We start from the raw sequence: 25,060 nt of genomic DNA, 5'->3' as shown, positions 1-25,060 counted from the left end.
GTCCTTCTGGTCACATGACATCTATTGTACTTCTGGTCACATGACATCTATTGTCCTTCTGGTCACATGACATCTATTGTCCTTCTGGTCACATGACATCTATTGTCCTTCTGGTCACATGACATCTATTGTACTTCTGGTTGCATGACATCTATTGTCCTTCTGGTCACATGACATCTATTGTCCTTCTGGTCACATGACATCTATTGTACTTCTGGTTGCATGACATCTATTGTCCTTCTGGTCACATGACATCTATTGTACTTCTGGTCACATGACATCTATTGTCCTTCTGGTCACATGACATCTATTGTCCTTCTGGTCACATGACATCTATTATTCTGTCCATCCTGATGAGGGATCCTCCTCTGTTGCTCTCTGAGCTTTCTGCCCTTTTTCTCGTCTTAAAGGTGTGTTGTGTGTCGAGCAGCAATCGACCGACTTACTTCCAGAGTTGCGTAGAAAACCACGTCGAGCGGCGAGAGCTCCTCGGCCGTGTCCTGTCAGAGAGAAGGACTGTAAGTCTTTGGCTCTCTTTAGCTCCTCCCCCCTCACCAGTCACCCTCACCTGATAGTCCAGTATTCCCAGTGGCTCGTACGAGGAGAAGTTCTCCAGTTTGGACTTGAGGATGATGGGGTTCCCTCTCCAGCGCGCCTCGACCACCTTCTTCCCGTTCTCGTAGTAGAGGCAGCGCTTGTACTCGACCAGGCCGAGCACGCACAGGTCCTCACACATGTCGCCCGTCACCGAGCCCTCGCCAAACTCCAGGCACTGAGGGGGAGGGGCATGCTTTTAAAAGTCTGAACTTTATTACGTTCGTCACATTTCAGGGTTCTTACGGTCATGGAAACCTGGAACAGTCATGGAATTTTAAAATGGTTATTTCCAGGCCTGGAAAAGTCCTTAAAAACAATGAATATTCTTTTAAAAGAAAGACTCAAAATATAAGCAGGCATACATACAGGCATCTATATAAATGTTTATTCTTTTAATCAAACTATTGTCTCATTCATTTGAGTCATTTAAGGTTTACTGTATGCTTTGTATTCTCATTGTTAGTTTAAATACTACATTTACTCACTTTTTACTGTTTACACCCAGATTTCACTAAATGTTTTGTCATGGACATTTGGTTAAAAGTCACGGAAAAGTCATGAAATCCACTGGTCAGAATGTGTCTGAACCCTGTGTTATATGTCGATGGCCGGAGAGAAAAACCTCCTGTCTGAAAAATGCACTTTTTTTGAGAATACAAACAATTTTTAAAATTATTTTATAGTATTTGTGTCTAAATTCTGAAGCACAACTTTGCTTTTCTCCGTAAATTCAGTTGCAGCATGGAGTTTAAAGCAACTGATCCGCTGCAGTCCTCCAGTAAACGGAGTCGAAGGAGAAGTCGAGGTCGAACCGGACGCACAAGCAGCTCGGCCATCGAACCGCCTCCGAGATAAACGCCTCTAGAGCTGGTGAGCCAACGTGCTAACATGCTAACTCCACCGTGCTTTCATGCTACACTGCTGATGGGAACCTATGAGCAACATTTCTCTTCATATCTCTCGTAGTTTTCACCCGGAAGCTCCAACAAAGCGTTGTGTTTAAACCGCCCACCAAAACATAAATAGCAGGAAATGAGTTGTGGAATCTGGGACAACATCGTGTTTCTTTACTTGAGCTGACCTCTGACCTCTGGCCTCTGACCTCTGGCCTCTGACATGAGGAGCTGAACACTTTATTCATGGCGTAACATGAAGACTTGTTAACGAAAGGAGGACGAGGCCGGAGGATTCCTCCTCCAGCGTGTCCGGAGGTGCGAGGTGGAGGATTAGCGTCGTCAGGGATTACGCTGCTAATCCTCGCTCTGCACGCATTCCAACACAAACATCTGTCAGCGAGCCGCTCAGCAGCTTCACCGCCTGACAGCCGCTGGACGAGCTCCAGGGTTGAGGGTGGTAAAGGGGAGTGATGGGAGTCAATGGGAGACAATGGGAGACAATGGGAGTCAATGGGAGTCAGTGGAAGACAATGGTAGTCAATGAGGACAATGGGAGTCAATGGAAGACAACGGAAGACAATGGGAGACAATGGTAGTCAATGGGAAACAATGGAAGACAATGGAAGTCAATGAGAGTCAATGGAAGACAATGGTAGTCAATGAGAGTCAATTGGAGACAATGGGAGATAATGGGAGTCAATGGAGGTCAGTGGAAGACAATGATAGTCAATGGGGGGACAATGGAAGACAATGGGAGTCAATGGGGGACAATGGAAGTCAATGGAAGACAATGAAAGACAATGGATGACAATAATTCACTATTTCATTTACAATTTAAACGCAATACAATAAGATAACTTTGACAATTAGGTGCAAATCCAAAATAAGTACAAAGTAAATTAGTTAAAGTTCTCTATTAAAAGGTTCTGACTTTTATATTGAAATTGAGCAACATTTAATAAATTCTGAAGCACAACTTTGCTTTTCTCCGTAAATTAAATCAAATTAAACTACTCACAGTTTCACCAACTGATGTTTCCATTTTACTGACATTTTCTGACTTCATCCCCAAAAATTACGTCAAAGCGCTTTTATTTAAAATATTATACGATATGATCTTCATCTTTAATATTATTAATAATTTTAAATTATTAAGGCGTTATATGGCCGATGAAGGAGACGAGCTTCAGGAATTTACACCCCAAATTCTGACAAAACGTTCTAATAATAATAGTTATAAATAATAATAATAACTCTTTGATTCTCCAGCAGGAAGAAAGAGCAGCCGAGCTGAGCGGGTAACGCGAGCTGGAAGAGGCAGGAAGTGTGAGGGACGGACAGACAGGTCGACAGGCAGACAGGTGAGACATGCAGACAGGTTCAATTGTCCCGGGAAAACAGAGACTCGGGGAAAAGAAGCCGGCTGCTGACGGACGCTCCTCCATCGTTTGCTCACATGTTGACGGAGAGAGTTGAGATAACGGGACGCTTAGCTCCTCATCTGAGAGGACAACACCTGAGAGGAAAACACCTGAGAGGACAACACCTGAGAGGACAACACCTGAGAGGAAAACACCTGAGAGGAAAACACCTGAGAGGACAACACCTGAGTAGACAACACCTGAGAGGAAAACACCTGAGAGGACAAAACCTGAGAGGACAACACCTGAGAGGAAAACACCTGAGAGGACAACACCTGAGAGGACAACACCTGAGTAGACAACACCTGAGAGGAAAACACCTGAGTAGACAACACCTGAGAGGAAAACACCTGAGAGGACAACACCTGAGTAGACAACACCTGAGAGGAAAACACCTGAGAGGACAACACCTGAGAGGACAACACCTGAGAGGACAACACCTGAGTAGACAACACCTGAGAGGACAACACCTGAGAGGAAAACACCTGAGTAGACAACACCTGAGAGGACAACACTTGAGTAGACAACACCTGAGAGGAAAACACCTGAGAGGACAACACCTGAGAGGACAACACCTGAGAGGACAACACCTGAGAGGACAACACCTGCACGCGTCCTCACCGGTCCTCTAGTCCTCTACCTTTCCTCTAGTCCTCTGCCTTTCCTTTACCTGTCCTCTAGTCCTCTATCATGTCCTCTACCTGTCCTCTAGTCCTCTACCTGTCCTCTAGTCCTCTATCATGTCCTCTACCTGTCCTTTACCTGTCATCTAGTTCTCTACCTGTCCTCTAGTCATCTAGACTTCTACCTGTCCTCTAGTCCTCTACCTGTCCTCTAGTCCTCTACCTGTCCTCTGCCTGTCTTCTAGTCCTCTACCTGTCCTCTAGTCCTCTACCTGTCCTCTGCCTGTCTTCTAGTCCTCTACCTGTCCTTTTAGTCCTCTACCTGTCCTCTAATCCTCTCCCTGTCCTCTACCTTTCCTCTAGTCCTCTACCTGTCCTCTAGTCCTCTACCTGTCCTCTAGCTGGCCTTTTAGTCCTCTACCTGTCCTCCACCTGTCCTCTAGTCCTCTACCTGTCCTCTAGTCCTCTACCTGTCCTCTACCTGGCCTTTTAGTCCTCTACCTGTCCTCTAGTCCTCTACCTGTCCTCTAGTCCTCTACCTGTCCTCTACCTGTCCTCTACCTGTCCTCTAGTCCTCTACCTGTCCTCTAGTCCTCTACCTTTCCTCTAGTCCTCTACCTGGCCTTTTAGTCCTCTACCTGTCCTCTACCTGTCTTCTAGTCCTCTACCTGGCCTTTTAGTCCTCTACCTGGCCTCTACCTGTCTTCTAGTCCTCTACCTGGCCTTTTAGTCCTCTACCTGGCCTCTACCTGTCCTCTACCTGTCCTCTACCTGTCCTCTAGTCCTCTACCTGTCCTCTACCTGTCCTCTAGTCCTCTACCTGTCTTCTACCTGTCCTCTACCTGTCCTCTAGTCCTCTACCTGTCCTTTAGTCCTCTACCTACCATGTCTCCTCATGTCTCCTTACATGTCTCCTCAAGTCTCCTCATGTCTCCTTATATGTCTCCTCATGTCTCCTCAAGTCTCCTCAAGTTTCCTACTGTCTCCTCAAGTCTCCTCATGTCTCCTTATATGTCTCCTCATGTCTCCTCAAGTCTCCTCAAGTTTCCTACTGTCTCCTCATGTCTCCTCACATCTCTCATCTTGTCTCCTCAAATGTCTCCTCAAGTCTCCTCAAGTCTCCCCACCTTTCCTTCCTCCTTCTTTTCTCCTTTCTTTCATTTCCTCCTTCTGTCCTCTTTCCTTTCCTTTGTTTCCGTGCCCAGCGCCTCTGACCTCAGTAACAATGTGAATGCAGTACTATGTTGTGAGTACTGTGATGTACTAATACTTCAACCCCCTGAATGACGTGAGTCCTGGAGGAGTGAAAGCCGAGCTGCTGCAGGGAGAAAGGAGGTCTTTGTTGTTGGTCACATTCCTTCACGTAGAACTGAACCAGGACATTAAAGACCTGCAAGACATTCCTGAGGGCCCAGACGCTCCATGTTGCAGGTCTAACCAAGCATCGCTTTCACCCTGCTGGAGGAGTCCCTTCAAAATAAAAGCACCGGGTGCTGTCCCAATGTCTCCTCATGTCTTCTACTGTCTCCTTACGTCTCCTCATGCCTCCTCATGTCTTCTACTGTCTCCTTATGTCTTCTTACGTCTCATCATGTCTTCTACTGTCTCCTTATGTCTTCTTATGTCTCCTCATGTCTTCTACTGTCTCCTTATGTCTCCTTATGTCTCCTCATGTCTCCTCATGTCTCCTCATGTCTCCTCATGTCTCATGTCTCCTCATGCCTCATGTCTCCTCATGTCTCCTCACATGTATCCTCATGTCTCATGTATTCTCATGTCTCCTCACATCTCATGTCTCATCATGTCTCCTCATGTCTTCTACTGTCTCCTTACGTCTCCTCATGCCTCCTTATGTCTCCTCATGTCTCCTCATGTCTCCTCATGCCTCATGTCTCCTCATGTCTCCTCACATCTCATGTCTCATCATGTCTCCTCATGTCTTCTACTGTCTCCTTACGTCTCCTCATGCCTCCTTATGTCTCCTCATGCCTCATGTCTCCTCATGTCTCTTCACATGTCACCTCATGTCTCCTCACATGTATCCTCATGTCTCATGTATCCTCATGTCTCCTCATGTCTCCTCACATGTCTCCTCATGTATCCTCATGTCTCCTCATGTCTCCTCATGTCTCCACATGTATCCTCATGTCTCATGTCTCCTCATGTCTCCTCATGTCTCCTCATGTCTCCTCACATCTCATGTCTCATGTCTCCTCATGTCTCCTCACATGTCTCCTCATGTCTCCTCACATCTCATGTCTCATGTCTCCTCATGTCTCCTCACATGTCTCCTCACTTCTCATGTCTCCTCATGTCTCATGTCTCCTCATGTCTCCTCACATGTCTCCTCACATCTCATGTCTCCTCATGTCTCCTCACATGTCTCCTCACATCTCATGTCTCCTCATGTCTCCTCACATGTCTCCTCACATCTCATGTCTCCTCATGCCTCATGTCTCCTCATGTCTCCTCACATCTCATGTCTCATCATGTCTCCTCATGTCTTCTACTGTCTCCTTACGTCTCCTCATGCCTCCTTATGTCTCCTCATGCCTCATGTCTCCTCATGTCTCTTCACATGTCTCCTCACATCTCATGTCTCCTCATGCCTCATGTCTCCTCATGTCTCCTCACATCTCATGTCTCATCATGTCTCCTCATGTCTTCTACTGTCTCCTTACGTCTCCTCATGCCTCCTTATGTCTCCTCATGTCTCATGTCTCCTCATGTCTCCTCACATGTCTCCTCACATCTCATGTCTCCTCATGTCTCATGTCTCCTCATGTCTCCTCACATGTCTCCTCACATCTCATGTCTCCTCATGCCTCATGTCTCCTCATGTCTCCTCATGTCTTCTACTGTCTCCTTACGTCTCCTCATGCCTCCTTATGTGTCCTCATGCCTCATGTCTCCTCATGTCTCTTCACATGTCACCTCATGTCTCCTCACATGTCTCCTCATGCCTCATGTCTCCTCATGTCTCCTCACATCTCATGTCTCATCATGTCTCCTCATGTCTTCTACTGTCTCCTTACGTCTCCTCATGCCTCCTTATGTCTCCTCATGCCTCATGTCTCCTCATGTCTCTTCACATGTCTCCTCACATCTCATGTCTCCTCATGCCTCATGTCTCCTCATGTCTCCTCACATCTCATGTCTCATCATGTCTCCTCATGTCTTCTACTGTCTCCTTACGTCTCCTCATGCCTCCTTATGTCTCCTCATGTCTCATGTCTCCTCATGTCTCCTCACATGTCTCCTCACATCTCATGTCTCCTCATGTCTCATGTCTCCTCATGTCTCCTCACATGTCTCCTCACATCTCATGTCTCCTCATGCCTCATGTCTCCTCATGTCTCCTCACATCTCATGTCTCATCATGTCTCCTCATGTCTTCTACTGTCTCCTTACGTCTCCTCATGCCTCCTTATGTGTCCTCATGCCTCATGTCTCCTCATGTCTCTTCACATGTCACCTCATGTCTCCTCACATGTATCCTCATGTCTCATGTATCCTCATGTCTCCTCATGTCTCCTCACATGTCTCCTCATGTATCCTCATGTCTCCTCATGTCTCCTCATGTCTCCACATGTATCCTCATGTCTCATGTCTCCTCATGTCTCCTCACATGTCTCCTCATGTCTCCTCACATCTCATGTCACATGTCTCCTCATGTCTCATGTATCCTCATGTCTCCTCACATGTATCCTCATGTCTCATGTATCCTCATGTCTCCTCATGTCTCCTCATGTCTCCACATGTATCCTCATGTCTCATGTCTTCTCATGTCTCCTCACATGTCTCCTCATGTCTCCTCACATCTCATGTCTCATGTCTCCTCATGTCTCCTCACATCTCATGTCACATGTCTCCTCATGTCTCATGTATCCTCATGTCTCCTCATGTCTCCTCATGTCTCATGTATCCTCATGTCTCCTCACATGTATCCTCATGTCTCATGTATCCTCATGTCTCCTCATGTCTCCTCACATGTCTCCTCATGTATCCTCATGTCTCCTCATGTCTCCTCATGTCTCCACATGTATCCTCATGTCTCATGTCTTCTCATGTCTCCTCACATGTCTCCTCATGTCTCCTCACATCTCATGTCTCATGTCTCCTCATGTCTCCTCACATCTCATGTCTCCTCATGTCTCCTCATGTCTCCTCACATGTCTCCTCATGTCTCATGTCTCCTCATGTCTCATGTCTCCTCTCATGTCTCCTTAAGTCTCCTCATGTCTCATATCTCCTACTGTATCCTCACGTCTCCTCATTTCATCCCTTCAAAATAAAAGCTTGAAAAACACGTTGAGCTTTGTGGAAAATCGGATTAATTCTTCCTTTAAATGTCAAAGTTAATTTATGACTATCTATATGTTTATTCATCATGAATAGTTCCTGTTAGTCTTCCGTTCTAAATGGAGAGGAAGACGCCGCCTGGAGGCTGGAAGACGCCGCTGATCGTGGAGTCAAACAGACCCCGGATTCATCCGGCGGCCCGGAGGTCAAAGGTCGAGTGCAGCAACGCACGGCGTCCGAAGGTCAACAGCCAGCAGAGAACAATAGTGTGATCTCACGCACGAGATGTGGGCTGAATGGCTCGTATTCACACACACACACACACACACACACACACACACACACACACACACACACACACACACACACACACACACGCGCGCGGCGTGGGCGGAGCGTTGACCTCGCGGTCGGCTCACAGGAAGCTGCTCTCACAGCCTCGCTGCTCGTGAGCCAGCAGGTGGTCGGGTGAAGACCAGCGAGACCAGAACCGGACCGCCGGGCTGGAGGAGCAGAACAGAACCGTCTGGTGTCTCCATCAGAGCGATGTTGGTCATCGTTACACCAAACAACCTTTCATTAAACCTAACTAAGTATTTCATCTTTTATTAATATACAATATCAACACCTGTCCAACAGGTGGATCACATGACCCACTGGGACTTAAATAATCTATTTTTATACCTATTCTAATATTTTCCTATGAGCCCCAGCAGCCCTCAAAACTGGGGGCAGAACTCTTCATCAGGAGGTCTTCCTCACTCCAAGTCCTCTACTCCATGAATCCACCAGATCCTCTGATGTGACAGCAAACACACTGCCCAGCCTGACAGGAGCACATGAGTCCATCTGACATGTTCATAGCACAATTCAACCATAAATATGAACATACACCATAAATATCACTCGAAGGACTTGAAAGTGACTCGAGAGCTCCCCAAGTTATGGAAATATTAATTTTCATATCCCTAGCTTGATGCTACACATGATTAGCACCTTTCTGGAAAGCTTACGACCTTCAGAATCCACCAATACATCAAATCACTGAGAGACAAAACCTCAAGATATCAACACATTGCAGCCAGACACTGAAATATGACTTATGATAAACTATACTTGGTATGTATTGTACTTACTTATGATAAACTATACTTGGTATGTATTGTACTTACTTATGATAAACTATACTTGGTATGTATTGTACTTACTTATGATAAACTATACTTGGTATGTATTGTACTTACTTATGATAAACTATACTTGGTATGTATTGTACTTACTTATGATAAACTATACTTGGTATGTATTGTACTTACTTATGATAAACTATACTTGGTATGTATTATACTTACTTATGATAAACAATACTTGGTATGTATTGTACTTACTTATGATAAACAATACTTTGGTATGTATTGTACTTATGGATAAACTATACTTGGTATGTATTGTACTTACTTATGATAAACAATACTTGGTATGTATTGTACTTACTTATGGATAAACAATACTTGGTATGTATTGTACTTACTTATGATAAACTATACTTGGTATGTATTGTACTTACTTATGATAAACAATACTTGGTATGTATTGTACTTACTTATGATAAACAATACTTGGTATGTATTGTACTTACTTATGGATAAACTATACTCTCTTGGTATGTTTTGGTGCATCTGCTTGAGCAGAGCTCCTCTGTTGTGGAACCAGAGGCGTTCAAGGTCCAGGAAGAAAGTTGGGCATTTAGTCTCTCAGCGGACCTAAACCTACGGTACACCAAATCTGCACTAAATTAATTACTAAAAATATTTAACTTCACTTATTCAAAGTCAAACTTTGCAGAGATATTGTTAACACATAGTGATATTAGTATTTTATTGTAGAAAAGAAAGCGATGATATGCATCATTAAAAAAAAAATTTTTTTCAGAATTCTTTTTTCTTTTCCTGTGTTCCATCATCAACCAATAAACCAGTAACACATATAATATATAAACCAGTAACACATATAATATATAAACCAGTAACACATGTAATATATAAACCAGTAACACATATAATATATAAACCAGTAACACATGTAATATATAAACCAGTAACTCATATAATATATGAACCAGTAACACATATAATATATGAACCAGTAACACATATAATATATAAACCAGTAACACATATAATATATAAACCAGTAACACGTATAATATATAAACCAGTAACACATGTAATATATAAACCAGTAACACGTATAATATATAAACCAGTAACACATATAATATATAAACCAGTAACACGTATAATATATAAACCAGTAACTCATATTCTGCTATATGAACCTCTTAACTAGTCTCACACGTGTTTCCTGTATAATAAACCTTTTGAAATGATGTAAATATCCCGTGTGGTTGAGGAGATATTCTGTATTTATTATGGAGATGAAAACCATTCGCAATTTTTGAGAAAAATGTCTGGGCTCAACCGGTGTTAAAGAAGTTATTAAGATCTTTCTGGAGCAGTTCAGTGTTCAATACGCAGATATAAAAATGTTGCAGCGGGTTTTAGTTGTTTTTGCTGAACCTCCAGATATTTCAATGCATTTATTTCATAACTGCATTTATTGGAGTTTAAGGTTGTTTCCTCTGGAGAGGAAGCTGAAGCTGAAGCTGATGATCTAGTTGAAGCTTTTCACGGTTCAGTCCTAGAACAACGGACCGGTTGGGCGGCTTTGAGTGACCTCCCACTGAGCAGCTGCAGGTCGTTGTTTCAGCGCCCTGAAGGTAAATATTTCATGAGCGTATAACAGTTTGACACAATGATGTAATCAGAGAGCCGAGCTGCTTTGTGCACAGTCGTGTTTTGGCCGCGGGCTTAAAAATCCTGTCAAAACTCCCGTTCATCCTCACGGAGACACTCCTGCTGCTGGAGGCCGTGCAAATAGAGACACACACACACACACACACACACACACCTGCTGTATTTACAGTGGCATGGTGTGTGTCTGCTCTGTGATTAACGAGTCATGTGACTCGACCTCTGATAGAAAAAAAATGTTTATTCTCAAAGTGACTTGAAAAACGAAAACGATGTCCGTCTGCAAGATGAAAAATGTTGGTGGTCGTCTGACTTTTCATCCAGCGTCACCGGCTGCTCAAACTTTCCTCATTAAAGTCATTAAATCATGAGAAAATAACAACTCATAACCATATTCACGTCCTTAACACGGCACACTGACGTAAAGATCGAGCTCACGTCTTCAAAAAATATGCCATGTTTGTCATTCAAACGAATAGCCGTGTAGCGTGTAGCTGGAGCGTGTAGCTGGAGCGTGCAGCAGGAGCGTGCAGAGTGTAGCGTGCAGCGTGTAGCGTGCACCTGGAGCGTGTAGCGTGCAGCAGGAGTGTGAGCTTGTAGCGTGTAGCGTGAGCGTGTAGCGTGCAGCTGGAGCGTGTAGCGTGCAGCGTGTAGCATGTAGCGTGTAGCGTGCAGCTGGAGCGTGTAGCGTGAAGCGTGTAGCATGTAGCGTGGAGCGTATAGCGTGCAGCTGGAGCGTGAGCGTGCAGCGTATAGCGTGTAGCATGTAGCCGGCGTGCAGCGTGCAGAATAGCAGAGCGCCCCCTGGAGGCTTTGCTGTGACCCTGTTCTCCTCGTTGGGATGCAGCGCTCATCTCAAACTCTTTTAAGAGTCTCTGTTCTCTTCTTCTCTACGGATGAAGAAGCACTGTGGCCGCGTTTGGTTTCTCCTGATAACAGTTTCCCTTTGTAGGCAAGCGGAGGGGCAAACTGACACAAGTCATAATTAAGTCCAATTGAAAGTTTGGGGTTCACTTTGCTGGAGTTGTTTCAGTCGTTTAGTCCAATAATTCACGTTTTAATCCTCTGCTTTGATCTTACAGCTCCTGTTTCTGGACGCTATGCAGAACAACTGTGTTTTAAAAACTAACAATGAGCTCATAAAATAGAATAAAATTATGGAGCAAGGGGGGAAAGAAACTCAGATTGTTTTGTAAAAACTGTGGACCCTTTGGGCTCCACACCTTCATGTTTATGTCATCACTTCCTGTTGTTTCTTGGCAACAAGCAGCAGAAGTCAGGAGACGACAGGTTACACATTTTTGGGGGATTCAGCTGTTTTTATTGGACGAAATCCAGCAAGCAGGAGAATTATGAACCACGTACTTCAACTAAATAAAGTCTTTAAAAAGCTGTTTGAATCATCTTCAACACGACAAACACGAGGATCTTATAGAATAAATTGCATTGATGGAGAGTTAAAACATGTCACATACACATTAATGCATGTAGAATATATATATATATATATATATATATATATATATATATATATATATATATATATATATATATATATATATACGTATATATATATATATATATATATATATATATATATATATATATATATATATATATATATATACGTATATATATATCACTAATGTAATAACTTATTAAAGGATTCACACCACATCCAGACTAGTCCATTGTTTCATATATTATATAATATATATGCAATATGAATCAATACATATATATATATATATATATATATATATTTATATATATGTACAACTAGAGCAGCATCCGTCATATCTTCTTCTGTTTAATCTGCACTCGACCTTTAACCGTTTCTCAGAGTATACGTACGTATAGTACACATACTTTGTACTTAAGTTCGTATAATACTGCTTTACTTTATTTACATGGTTTCCACTCATTTCTTTCTGTAAATCAGGTCGTGAGGAGACGATGAGTCATGATTATATAACTATAAAAATCTCTCCATCGTCGTCTCTCTGGAGGAGAAACGTGTTGATGAGATGAAAGAGTTGTGGTCGTCTCAGTGTTTGTGTTTCTGGACGTGTTCATCACTTCCTGTCTCCGGTTCATCACCAACAACGTTGAGGGATTTGACAACAACGCCGCCTCTAGACTTTTTAACGCATCAAATGTATTCTCTCTTCTCTGTTATTATGACTTTAAAGGACTTCCTCTATGGACTTTGTTTCGCTTCTGTTCTAAGACATGATGATCCAAGCAGCTTTTTAAAGACTTTATTTAGTTGAAGTCTACGTGGTTCATAATTCTCCTGCTTGCTGGATTCCGTCCAATAAAAACAGCTGAATCCCCCAAAAATGTGTAATCTGTCGTCTCCTGACATCTGCTGCTTGTTGCCAAGAAACAACAGGAAGTGATCACATAAACATGAAGGCATGGAGCCCCAAAGGGTCCAAAATGATGTGTTTCTTGTTTCTGCTCTTGGTAAAGGTTACATAAAGGCTGGTAAAGGTTATATAGAGGTTGGTAAAGGTTATATAAAGGTTGGTAAAGGTTACATAAAGGTCGGTAAAGGTTACATAAAGGTTGGTAAAGGTTATATAAAGGTTATATAGAGGTTGGTAAAGGTTACATAAAGGTTGGTAAAGGTTATATAAAGGTTGGTAAAGGTTGGTAAAGGTTGGTAAAGGTTATATTAAGGTTGGTAAAGGTTGGTAAAGGTTATATAGGTTGGTAAAGGTTATATTAAGGTTGGTAAAGGTTGGTAAAGGTTATATAGGTTGGTAAAGGTTGGTAAAGGTTGGTAAAGGTTACATAAAGGTTGGTAAAGGTTGGTAAAGGTTATATAAAGGTTATATAGGTTGGTAAAGGTTGGTAAAGGTTATATAAATGTTGGTAAAGGTTGGTAAAGGCTATATAAAGGTTGGTAAAGGTTGGTAAAGGTTGGTAAAGGTTACATAAAGGTTGGTAAAGGTTGGTAAAGGTTATATAGAGGTTGGTAAAGGTTATATAAATGTTGGTAGAGGTTGGTAAAGGTTATACAAAGGTTGGTAAAGGTTGGTAAAGGTTATATAAAGGTTGGTAAAGGTTACATAAAGGTTGGCAAAGGTTGGTAAATGTTATATAAAAGTTGGTAAAGGTTGGTAAAGGTTGGTAAAGGTTACATAGAGGTTGGTGTAGGTTATATAAAGGTTAGATAAAGATTGGTAAAGGTTATATAAAGATTGGTAAAGGTTGGTAAAGGTTATATTAAGGTTGGTAAAGGTTGGTAAAGGTTATATAAAGGTTGGTAAAGGTTACATAAAGGTTGGCAAAGGTTGGTAAATGTTATATAAAAGTTGGTAAAGGTTGGTAAAGGTTGGTAAAGGTTACATAGAGGTTGGTGTAGGTTATATAAAGGTTATATAGAGGTTGGTAAATGTTACATAAAGGTTGGTAAAGGTTGGTATAGGTTGGTAAAGGTTATATAAAGGTTGGTAGATGTTACATAAAGGTTGGTAAAAGTTGGTAAAGGTTGGTAAAGGTTATATAAAGGTTGGTAAAGGTTGGTAAAGGTTGGTAAAGGTTATATAAAGGTTGGTAAAGGTTGGTAAAGGTTATATAAAGGTTGGTAAAGGTTATATAAAGGTTGGTAAAGGTTACATAAAGGTTGGTAAAGGTTGGTAAAGGTTGGTAAAGGTTATATAAAAGTTGGTAAAGGTTGGTAAAGGTTATATAAAGGTTGGTAAAGGTTGGTAAAGGTCATATAAAGGTTGGTAAAGGTTACATAAAGGTTGGTAAAGGTTGGTAAAGGTTATATAAAAGTTGGTAAAGGTTGGTAAAGGTTGGTAAAGGTTACATAAAGGTTGATAAAGGTTGGTAAAGGTTGGTAAAGGTTATATAAAGGTTGGTATAGGTTGGTAAAGGTTGGTAAAGGTTATATAGAGGTTGGTAAAGGTTACATAAAGGTTGGTATAGGTTGGTAAAGGTTGGTAAAGGTTATATAGAGGTTGGTAAAGGTTATATAAAGGTTATATAAAGGTTGGTAAAGGTTATATAAAGGTTATATAAAGGTTGGTAAAGGTTGGTAAAGGTTATATTAAGGTTGGTAAAGGTTGTAAAGGTTATATAGGTTGGTAAAGGTTGGTAAAGGTTACATAAAGGTTAGTAAAGGTTGGTAAAGGTTATATAAAGGTTATATAGGTTGGTAAAGGTTGGTTAAGGTTATATATATGTTGGTACAGGTTGGTAAAGGTTATATAAAGGTTGGTAAAGGTTGGTAAAGGTTACATAAAGGTTGGTAAATGTTGGTAAAAGGTTATATAGAGGTTGGTAAAGGTTATATAAATGTTGGTAAAGGTTGGTAAAGGTTATATGAAGGTTGGTAAAGGTTGGTAAAGGTTATGTAAAGGTTGGTAAAGGTTACATAAAGGTTGGTAAAGGTTGGTAAAGGTTATATAAAAGTTGGTAAAGGTTGGTAAAGGTTATATAAAGGTTGGTAAAGGTTGGTAAAGGTTATATAAAGGTTGGTAAAGGTTGGTAAAGGTTGGTAAAGGTTATATAAAGGTTGGTAAAGGTTGGTAAAGGTTGGTAAAGGTTATATAAAGGTTGGTAAAGGTTGGTAAAGGTTATATAAAGGTTGGTAAAGGTTGGTAAAGGTTATATAAAGGTTGGTAAAGGTTACATAAAGGTTGGTAAAGGTTGGTAAAGGTTATATAAAAGTTGGTAAAGGTTGGTAAAGGTTATATATAGGTTGGTAAAGGTTGGTAAAAGTTATATAAAGGTTGGTAAAGGTTGGTAAAGGTTATATAAAGGTTGGTAAAGGTTACATAAAGGTTGGTAAAGGTTGGTAAAGGTTATATAAAGGTTATATAGAGGTTGGTAAAGGTTATATAAAGGTTATATAAAGGTTGGTAAAGGTTATATAAAGGTTATATAAAGATTGGTAAAGGTTGGTAAAGGTTATATATAGGTTGGTAAAGGTTACATAAAGGTTGGTAAAGGTTGGTAAAGGTTATATATAGGTTGGTAAAGGTTATATAAAGGTTATATAGAGGTTGGTAAAGGTTGGCTCCAGCAGCCGTAGACAGTACACAGGTCACATGCATGCAGACTCTAGTTTGAAGCACAACAGCAGAGTTTTGCGGGTCATGAATGCATAACGTTAGATGGCTGATAAGCTCGACATAAACGTTGTGCTTCTCACGTCTGTCCCTGTGAAGCAACATGTAAAACCCATCAGGCCATAAATAGGCAGAGCAAGGCCAGAGACCAGGAGGGACAGGGGAGGCCATAAATAGGCAGCATGGCCAGAAACATACAGATTTCTGCCTCAACACAAACCATGTGTGCCGAGCGGCACCGACGACGTGATTTATCTGATACCAAGAAGTCAGTGAGTTAGAAGCTTAAACGCAGCTCAGTTTACGAGAGGCCGAAGCAGCCGGCTGCATCGCGCTGACGGCTCCACGGCCCAGTTTACAACCGGAGACCAGCTCCGTGGCATCCAGACCCTGAGACCACAGGAGACCACGCTGCCTAGGCCTCACCTTGAGTCTCTTTGTGGTTGTTTTGTGTCTCTTTGTGTCTCTTTGTGGTCAGTTGGTGTCTCTTTGGGGTTGTTTTGTGTCTCTTTGTGTCTCTTTGTGGTTGTTTTGTGTCTCTTTATGGTTGTCCATATCCCTTTTTTTTGTTTTTTTAAGTCTCTTTGTGTGGCTTTGCAGCTTTTTTTAAAACTCATTGTCTGTCTCTTTGTGGCCCTTGTGTCTTTCTTGTGGTTACTGTGTGTTGATTCGTGTTCATTTTTTATCTTTTCATGGTTGTTTTGCCCGTTTTCCTAGTCGTCATGAGTCTCGTTGTGTCTTTGCAGCTGTTTCATATCTCTTTCTAGTTGTTTGTTTCTTTGTGGTCATGAGTCTTTGTGTATTGTTGTTGTGTCTTTGTTTAGTTGCTTTCTGCTTGTTTGTGGTCATTTTCAGTCTCTTTAAGGGCCCTGGCTCTTTGGGCCTCTTGTTCCGTTCAGTAATGCAATAATAATATATGTTTTAATACATAAAGCAGATCTTTATTTACAACCGTGGCTCTTTTCTTTGCTCATTACATTTAAAATCCAGCAATAATTTCAGCTCCTTTTTCTTGATGGAGATCTTTGTGACGTGAAGAAGACGCAGGATTCAGACATCATAGAGAATTATACATCATCACTCTGATGTTGTAATATTGACATCCGGCCAGAGAAAACTGCTCCGAACAAAGAAAGCTTTTAGTAGTTTATCCTGCAGTAGAATAAAAGAAGGATGGTGCGTTTGTGACTTTATGATTTATACCTTATACTTTATACTTTATACTTAATGCTTTCTTCAAGCTTTGAAATGACAAGTTGTCCGTTTCAACAGTGGGAACTCGTTTCTTTCGGTAAACGGAACCTTTCAGACTTTCATTAATGAGACCAGCGTTGGTTCCTTCCCTCCTGAAGCTCTGTGAGCAGCTGTCAGCTCATCTTCATCGTCTCTGAGATGAAGGAGTTTCCCAAGAGTCTATTTTTATCCATGACATCACCGTTACTGAGAGCCGTCTGATCTGTTCTCCAGAGCGGTTCATGAAGGCCTTTAATGCTCCTTTCATTCAACCTATTCCAGCGTCCGCATTTACAGTCCATGCATAAGCCCCGCCCACTTTTACTCTGAGTATAAGTACTCAAACTACGGTGGACAAATACTCTCTGACAAGGGAAAGCACTCAGAATCTTCCTTGAGTAAAAGTACAAAGGTAGCAGCATCAAAGTATACTTAAAGTACAAGTATTGATTATTGATTTTAATGACTTTTTATCCTGCTTGTTGTTCCATCTGTAATAATACAATTTATTAGTTGGTTATATTTTGTTTTAATAATCTGAGTCTGCAAACTTACTAAAGTTTAAACATGAATTAAGTGGTATAAAAAGAATAAAGTAACATGAACAGGAAATTAAAGCCGTTCCTTTAACCTCCGTCACGGAGTCCTTGAGACTCTTGAGGTGGAATTAATAATAAAAATGTTTATCTTTTTTATAATTTTGAAGTTCTGGCCGTCGACTCTTCGTTGAGTTCATGCAGCTCCTTCTTTATAGCGAGGATTCAACTTAACCTAACTTATATCAACTCAACTCAACTTAACTAACTTATCTTAACTTAACTAACTTAACTTAACTAACTTATCTTAACTTAACTAACTTATCTTAACCTAACCTATATCAACTCAACTCAACTTAACTAACTTATCTTAACCTAACTTATATCAACTCAACTCAACTTAACTAACTTATCTTAACTTAACTAACTTATCTTAACCTAACTTATATCAACTCAACTCAACTTAACTAACTTATCTTAACTTAACTAACTTAACTTAACTAACTTATCTTAACTTAACTTAACTTATATCAACTCAACTAAATGTAACTAACGTATCTTAACTTAACTTATATCAACTCAACTCAACTTAACTAGCTTATCTTAACTTAACTTAACTTATATCAACTCAACTCAACTTAACTAACTTATCTTAACTTAACTAACTTAACTTAACTAACTTATCTTAACTTAACTTATATCAACTCAACTCAACTTAACTAACTTATCTTAACTTAACTAACTTAACTTAACTAACTTATCTTAACTTAACTTATATCAACTCAACTCAACTTAACTAACTTATCTTTACTTAACTAACTTAACTTAACTAACTTATCTTAACTTAACTTAACTTATATCAACTCAACTAAATGTAACTAACGTATCTTAACTTAACTAACTTATCTTAACTTAACTTAACTTATATCAACTCAACTCAACTTAACTAACTTATCTTTACTTAACTAACTTAACTTAACTAACTTATCTTAACTTAACTTAACTTATATCAACTCAACTCAACTTAACTAACTTATCTTAGCTTAACTAACTCAACTTAACTAACTTATCTTAACTTAACTTACATCAACTCAACTCAACTTAACTAACTTATCTTAACTTAACTAACTTATCTCAGCTTAACTTATATCAACTCAACTTAACTAACTTATCTTAACTTAGCTAACTTATCTCAACTGAACTCGTCTAACTGCAGAGCTTCAGCTCTCGTCTCTCCTCCCGTGAGGAAGACGAGGATGTGTAACAATGGAGGCAGTGAAGGCATCATTAGACTCAGAAGAGCTCCGCATGTTGTTCCAGTTAAGAAGCCAGTTGTCCTCCAGGAGGCTCGTAAAGCTGAAGGCGTCGCCGCCTCGCTCCCTGGAGTTCCCGGCCTCCGCCCTCAGACGTCTCCACGTGACGGACGGCCTCGCCTTCCCCTCGGCCCCTCGGCAGTAAAGAACTCGAGGGCGGTTTAATCTGCGGCTTCAAAAGGCTTTGGGGGCGGGCCGATTCCCACAGGAAGTAGTCGCTCAGGTACGGAAACACCTGAAGCCGCTAACAGGCCTGAACCGGCAGCGGGATCACATGTCAGCTTTTGTCTGCAAAGCTCTGCGGCTCTAGAGCAGATTTGCAGAAAGCTGATCCTGCAGCGGTTCTTAGGGGGTGGGGATCCCGTCCTGCATCTGTGCTGCATTACCGCCTGGAGAGCTGCAGCAGCTTCTGGAAACACCAACCGGCTTGTTGGTCTCCGTCAACGCGTTGCCCAAACACTTCAAACTACGTGACGGATGTTCCTCTGTTTGTTGACGCTGCAGCTCCCAGTTTATTTAGGATTTCATCAGCTCCCAGTTTATTTAGGATTTCATCAGCTTCCAGTTTATTTAGGATTTCATCAGCTCCCAGTTTATTTAGGATTTCATCAGCTTCCAGTTTGGATGAGAGGTTTAGTACCAGGAGGGAGGGGCGCCTGTGTGATGGGAATGTTCTTTCCTCTGAGTCTCTGTGTTACAACAACAACAACAACAACAGCAACAGGGTGTGTTGCTGTGTCTCTCCACACTGAAGCGTCTCCATCGTTTGTTCAGGGAAACAAACAGAAGTGGAACATGTTTCCATCAGCGTAACGTTGTGTAGAACAAGAGCAGCCAAAGTCTCTCTATGAATACTAACTAGGTCCTGACTGGGACATTTATTAATGAATACATTTTAATTTGACTCTATTTCATTTTGGGACGAGATCTCCTCATTGGGCAACGGAGCGCTGCTACGTTTAAAATCAGCATTTACTCATTTTAAACCTAGTTTTTGGTTATTACCTTAAGAAGTTGGGGCACCGACCCGTTTTAGGTTTTAAATCCATAAAAGAACCACATCAATGTGTTTATTGCATCAAAGCTTTTGACTTTGTCAGGAACCTCTATTTCAACTAAATAAAACCACACAAATGTTTTCCACTAAATTATAAAATGCTCTGGTTGAAATGATGACCTTTGTGTCGTTAGGGTCGGTCTGACAGAGAGATTGTGTGTCGACTGAAAATGAAACGGAGAAAAAGGAGGAAGAGACGATTGAGAGAAAAGACGAAGGAAGGAAACGTCAGAATGGAGAACCAAAGAGGACCGAAAAGAGAGAGAATAAAGGAGGGATGAGAGACAGAGAGAGAGAGAGAGAGAGAGAGAGAGAGAGAGAGAGAGACATGTTTGTGACTGCCGGAAAGAAAAGATTCTGGTAATCAGTGTTTTTACCCACAGTGCACCAGGAGATAAGACAGCGCTGACCGTAAAGACTATAAAGTCTTTAAGTGGAAACCTATTTCACGTTCCTGCAGAATATGATAATAATAATAATAATAAATCATCCTCACATTGATTTCCTGCCTTTAAACCTGCAGCAGGTTCACAGGGAAAGTCTTCTGTTGCGTTCAAAGACCGTCTGACGTCAGACAACTGTCACGTTGCATTTACGAACAAAATCTTGTTCCACAGAACAGGAATATTAAATATGTCAGAAAGATATATTAAACTGAAACTCAACGACTAAAAACAAGAAGGTTAGAAAGTTTAGAGACAAAATACACGAGTTATATTTATATTTATGTAGTTTATCTTTTCTTCACGTTTCCTTGCTCATAGGCGTAGCCCTTTAAACCCAAACCCTATTTATTGTTTGAGTTGTGTTTAGAGGGTGTACATGGGGATTATATATTACTGTAGCCCATATTTTTATGTTTAATTTGATATGCAACATGTTTTTCTGGATTTGTACCATGTGACCTGATATGAAAGAGGCCCCTAATTGGGCCCTCGGGCTCAACAGGTTTTAAAGTGAATTCTTTCCTCTGAACATGAAGTGGACAGAGACCAGAAGACGGAGAACATTTCCTCCAATAAGTTTCACTAACTCATCAATGTGATCGAGCCCACAGAAGCAGAACCAGAAGCAGACTTCCATCAAAGGGTTCGTGGTCGACGCTGGAACAATACTGGATTCTGTGTCCCTCATGATTTACTTGACAAAACAAAGCCAAAGAACGGAGAGTCGGGCGTTGGAGCCCCGCCACTCACCAGCCTCTGCAGGATGCTCTTGCTCTTGTCGTCGGTGCAGTAGTCGGACAGGATGCTCCGCTGGACCAGAACCATCCCGTTAAGGAACAACCAGGAGCCGAACCAGAGCAGAGCGAAGACCAGGGTCCCCCGCCGGGACCACAGCCGGAGGCCGAGCCACCGGAGCAGGCTCAGCCCGCGGGCCGCCGCTCCGGGGAGCATGTCTGCACGAGGGGCCCCGGGGCCGCCGGAGCCGACGCCGGACGGGGCGTTGAAGGAGTAGCGGACGCTTCAGGGATCCAGATTCTGAAGTTCTGAAGGTTTCACACCAAAAAAAAACTAAATCTAAATCCTCAAAGAAACGTTTTGTGTCGATCCAGAAGAGAGTCTGAAGATGAACACGTCTGAGCTCATATGAATGAGGTTTTGTTTGTTTCTTGATTATTTGGACATTTGCGTTAATTGTATCGTCAGTTAGAAACCGGGTTTCCCGTATCTCCCATGATGCTTTGCAGTCGTTTAAAGGTCGAATCCAAGATCCAAGAACTCGTGTTGAATGCAAGAAATCGACTCAGAAGGACCACAAATAATGCAGGACGAAGCTCAGAAAGAAGAGAGCGGCCCGTGATCGTCCAATCACAGCGAGGCGGCCTGTAATCGTCCAATCAGAGCGAGGCGGCCTGTAATCGTCCAATCAGAGCGAGGCGGCCTGCAGCTTCTCTTCTCCGTTAGAAATATTTGGAAATTCAGCTTCTTCAAACTGAAAATTGTCTTTTCATGTCCGACTGCTTGATCTATTTTCCTCACAGCGAGTGTTGAGTAACACTCCCTCGTGCACTCCCTCGTGCACGCTCACACCCTGGCAGCAGACCTCCCTCGGCGGCGTCCTGGCATCTCCTTGTGGCGTCTGCAGCGTCTGCGGTCGTCCCTGAAATGATTCACAGGGAGGAAGGCTTCGTTTTTTGGGAGGAAGAAAGATGGAAAATCATAGAAGCGTCCTGGATATTGGAGAAGAGTTCCTTAATGAGAGAAAAAAAAAAGTTTCCTTGATGTCAGAAAATAGAAAGAACTCTGTGATCTGTGAGGAGAGAGAAAGAGAGAACTGATGTTTTAGAGCTTTCAGCATTTTAAAATGATACAAATAATAAAATAATGATAAAAAAAAAAACTCCCAAACAAGAACAGCAATTAACGCTGATCAAAGTTTAGCTTCCATGGATTTTCTGAAGTCGAGCTTCAAAGTCCCGTTGAGCTTTGCTCTGAAACTCTGACGTCTGGTCCTCACTGAGTACTGAGAGGAACGCTACCGGCCTCTAGTCTGCCTCTGTGGTTCCTCTCTGCAGCTTCCAAACCACCGACTGGAAAAACACCAGCAGGCTTGTGTCGCCTCCTCGGAGGTCCAGAGGTCCTGAAGGAGAGAACCCTTCAGAACCCTTCAGAACCCTTCAGAACCCCCCTCCCCCACCCCCTGCCCCCCATCCCCCCTCGCTTCCTGTTGATGGAGGAAAGGCGGCTGCAGCTGCTCTCCAGCGGCTCCCAGGAGACAGAACCACACATCAGCTGGCGGATCTCCAAGCTCACGGAGCGGATCCATGAAGCATCGTCTCTGTTTGGGAGAGGATGCTGGAGGACCCTCACAGAGCCCTGTGTCCGGGATGAGGTCCAGGACGGACTCTGAGCTCCACCAGCTGCTCCCAGCGCCGACGCACGGACCATCATGTTAATGATGCTGCAGGACACTCACGCAGAGGAGGACCTCCACCAGGGAACCTCTACCAGGGACCTCCACCAGGGAACCTCTACCAGGGAACCTCTACCAGGGACCTCCACCAGGGAACCTCTACCAGGGAACCTCCACCAGGGAACCACCACCAGGGAACCTCTACCAGGGACCTCCACCAGGGAACCTCCACCAGGGAACCTCTACCAGGGAACCACCACCAGGGAACCTCTACCAGGGACCTCCACCAGGGAACCTCTACCAGGGAACCTCCACCAGGGAACCACCACCAGGGAACCTCTACCAGGGAACCACCACCAGGGACCTCCACCAGGGAACCTCTACCAGGGAACCTCTACCAGGGAACCACCACCAGGGAACCACCACCAGGGAACCTCTACCAGGGAACCACCACCAGGGACCTCCACCAGGGAACCTCTAACAGGGACCTCCATCAGGGAACCTCCACCAGGGAACCTCTACCAAGGAACCTCCACCAGGGAACCTCTACCAAGGAACCTCCACCAGGGAACCTCTACCAGGGACCTCCACCAGGGAACCTCTACCAGGGACCTCCATCAGGGAACCTCCACCAGGGAACCTCTACCAAGGAGCCTCTACCAGGGAACCTCCACCAGGGCCAGCAGGGAACCTCCACAAGGAAACTTCCACCAGGACCACCATGGGAACTCCCCCATGGAACCTCCACCTCCACCAGGGAACTTCCACTTCCAGAACTGAAACTAATTATTTGAGCATCCGCTTCAAAATGTCCTCAGTTTTAATGAAAGATCCGGCCAACGTAAGTTCCAAAAGAACATTTCAGCGTTTTTGCGATGAATTTCTTCATCATCAACATTTAGTTTTCCTACTAAAGATACTCACTGTTGCAGGTTCTCTGTGTGACGGGGTCATGCGCCTCTTCTAGGATCTGATCCAGTTCAGATCTTACAATCTGAACTGAAGTCAGTCGTCTGGTTTTTCTCTAAAAGCACTTTTGGGTTCTTGAGCTGCCGGTGATCTTTTGTAAATCAGGTGCTTTTCCACCAGGAGCCGAGCTGCCGTCGGCCGCTCAGGTGCAGCAGGTGCCAAAAAAAAACCCAAACCCTCCAGATCTCCTCCCACAGGGGAACCAGCAGAGGGTTCTGGAGCTAAAGAGCCAAATCCTGCACTTTCCTCTCCGAGTCCCTGAAGCCCTCACGGTCGGTCCACGGCTGGAGAGACCAAGAGCGAAGGGTCGAGCTTCTGTTCACGGAGGCTGAACTCTATTCGCTCACCGCCTCCAGGACGCGGACGGTCGGTCTCTCCAAACCTCTTGCTCTGCAAAGTTATTTTTCCTTGAGGTGATAATCAAACATCCACAGGAGTGAGCAGGTGTCCAGACAACTTCTCCTCCATGAAATACAAAACAGTTTGACTTGAAAGCGATGAACTGGACTCAGATGGAGTCCAGATGACGGAGCTTCTCTCTTCCATGGAGGGAAAAGAGAAGTGAGACCTGCAGCTTCAGGAGTCAAGCAGCCGGAGCAGGTCTACCAGAGATGCTCCGGGAGAAACACAGAAAGGACTCTTCCATCAGGAGGATGACTCAAAAAGGTCCAGTAAGCCCCGATCCAGGACTGGCAGGTCCAGTAAACCCTGATCCAGGACTGGCAGGTCCAGTAAACCCTGATCCCGGACTGGCAGGTCCAGTAAACCCCGATCCCGGACTGGCAGGCGGCCCGGCGGCTCCAGCAGACGTCTGGTGTTCCTGCAGCTCTGGTTTCTCCTCAAGCTGCTGCTTCTGCTGCCTCGCTCGCTCCCAGCCAAACTGCCTGTGTGTGTGTGTGTGTGTGTGTGTGTGTGTGTGTGTGTGTGTGTGTGTGTGTGTGTGTGTGTGTGTGTGTGTGTGTGTGCTCAGGCTTGTTCGTTCAGCCCCATTCCTCTTCCTTCCTCTCCTCAGTCTGCTGCACTCCCAGCCTGTTCTTTTCCTACCATATCTGAATGTGTGTGTGTGTGTGTGTGTGTGTGTGTGTGTGTGTGTGTGTGTGTGTGTGTGTGTGTGTGTGTGTGTGTGTGTGTGTGTGTGCATGTGTGTGAGTGTGTGCATGTGTGTGCATGTGTGTGCATATGTGTGTGTGTGTGTGTGTGTGTGTGTGTGTGTGTGTGTGTCTTCAGGGAGAATGGAGGCGGCTCCTCTGGCGTCCCTCCTCTCTCCTCCCCTTCACCCTCTCCTCACCCCTTTCTTATATTCACATGCTACTGTACCCTCCTCTCCTTTACCCTCCTCTCCTTTACCCTCCTCTCC

The 25,060-nt window shown here is 43.1% G+C and overlaps 1 protein-coding gene across 1 annotated transcript in view; it reads right to left on the bottom strand.

The window, feature by feature from the left end:
• The window catches only part of dipk1c (divergent protein kinase domain 1C), a 37,951-nt gene extending 16,411 nt beyond the window's left edge, over positions 1–21,540 (bottom strand). The window contains exons 1-3 of the mRNA XM_079234146.1: positions 21,075–21,540; positions 569–772; positions 447–500 (exon numbers count right to left, since the gene is read on the bottom strand). Coding sequence (XP_079090272.1) covers positions 447–500; positions 569–772; positions 21,075–21,275 — 459 coding nt within the window. The 5' untranslated portion in view covers positions 21,276–21,540. The remainder of the gene's footprint in view (positions 1–446; positions 501–568; positions 773–21,074) is intronic.
• Positions 21,541–25,060: the final 3,520 nt, after the last annotated feature.

The sequence above is a fragment of the Taurulus bubalis genome (assembly GCF_910589615.1).
Source record: "Taurulus bubalis genome assembly, chromosome: 18".
NCBI lineage: Eukaryota > Metazoa > Chordata > Actinopteri > Perciformes > Cottidae > Taurulus > Taurulus bubalis.
This window is presented reverse-complemented; position numbering and strand designations above follow the sequence as displayed.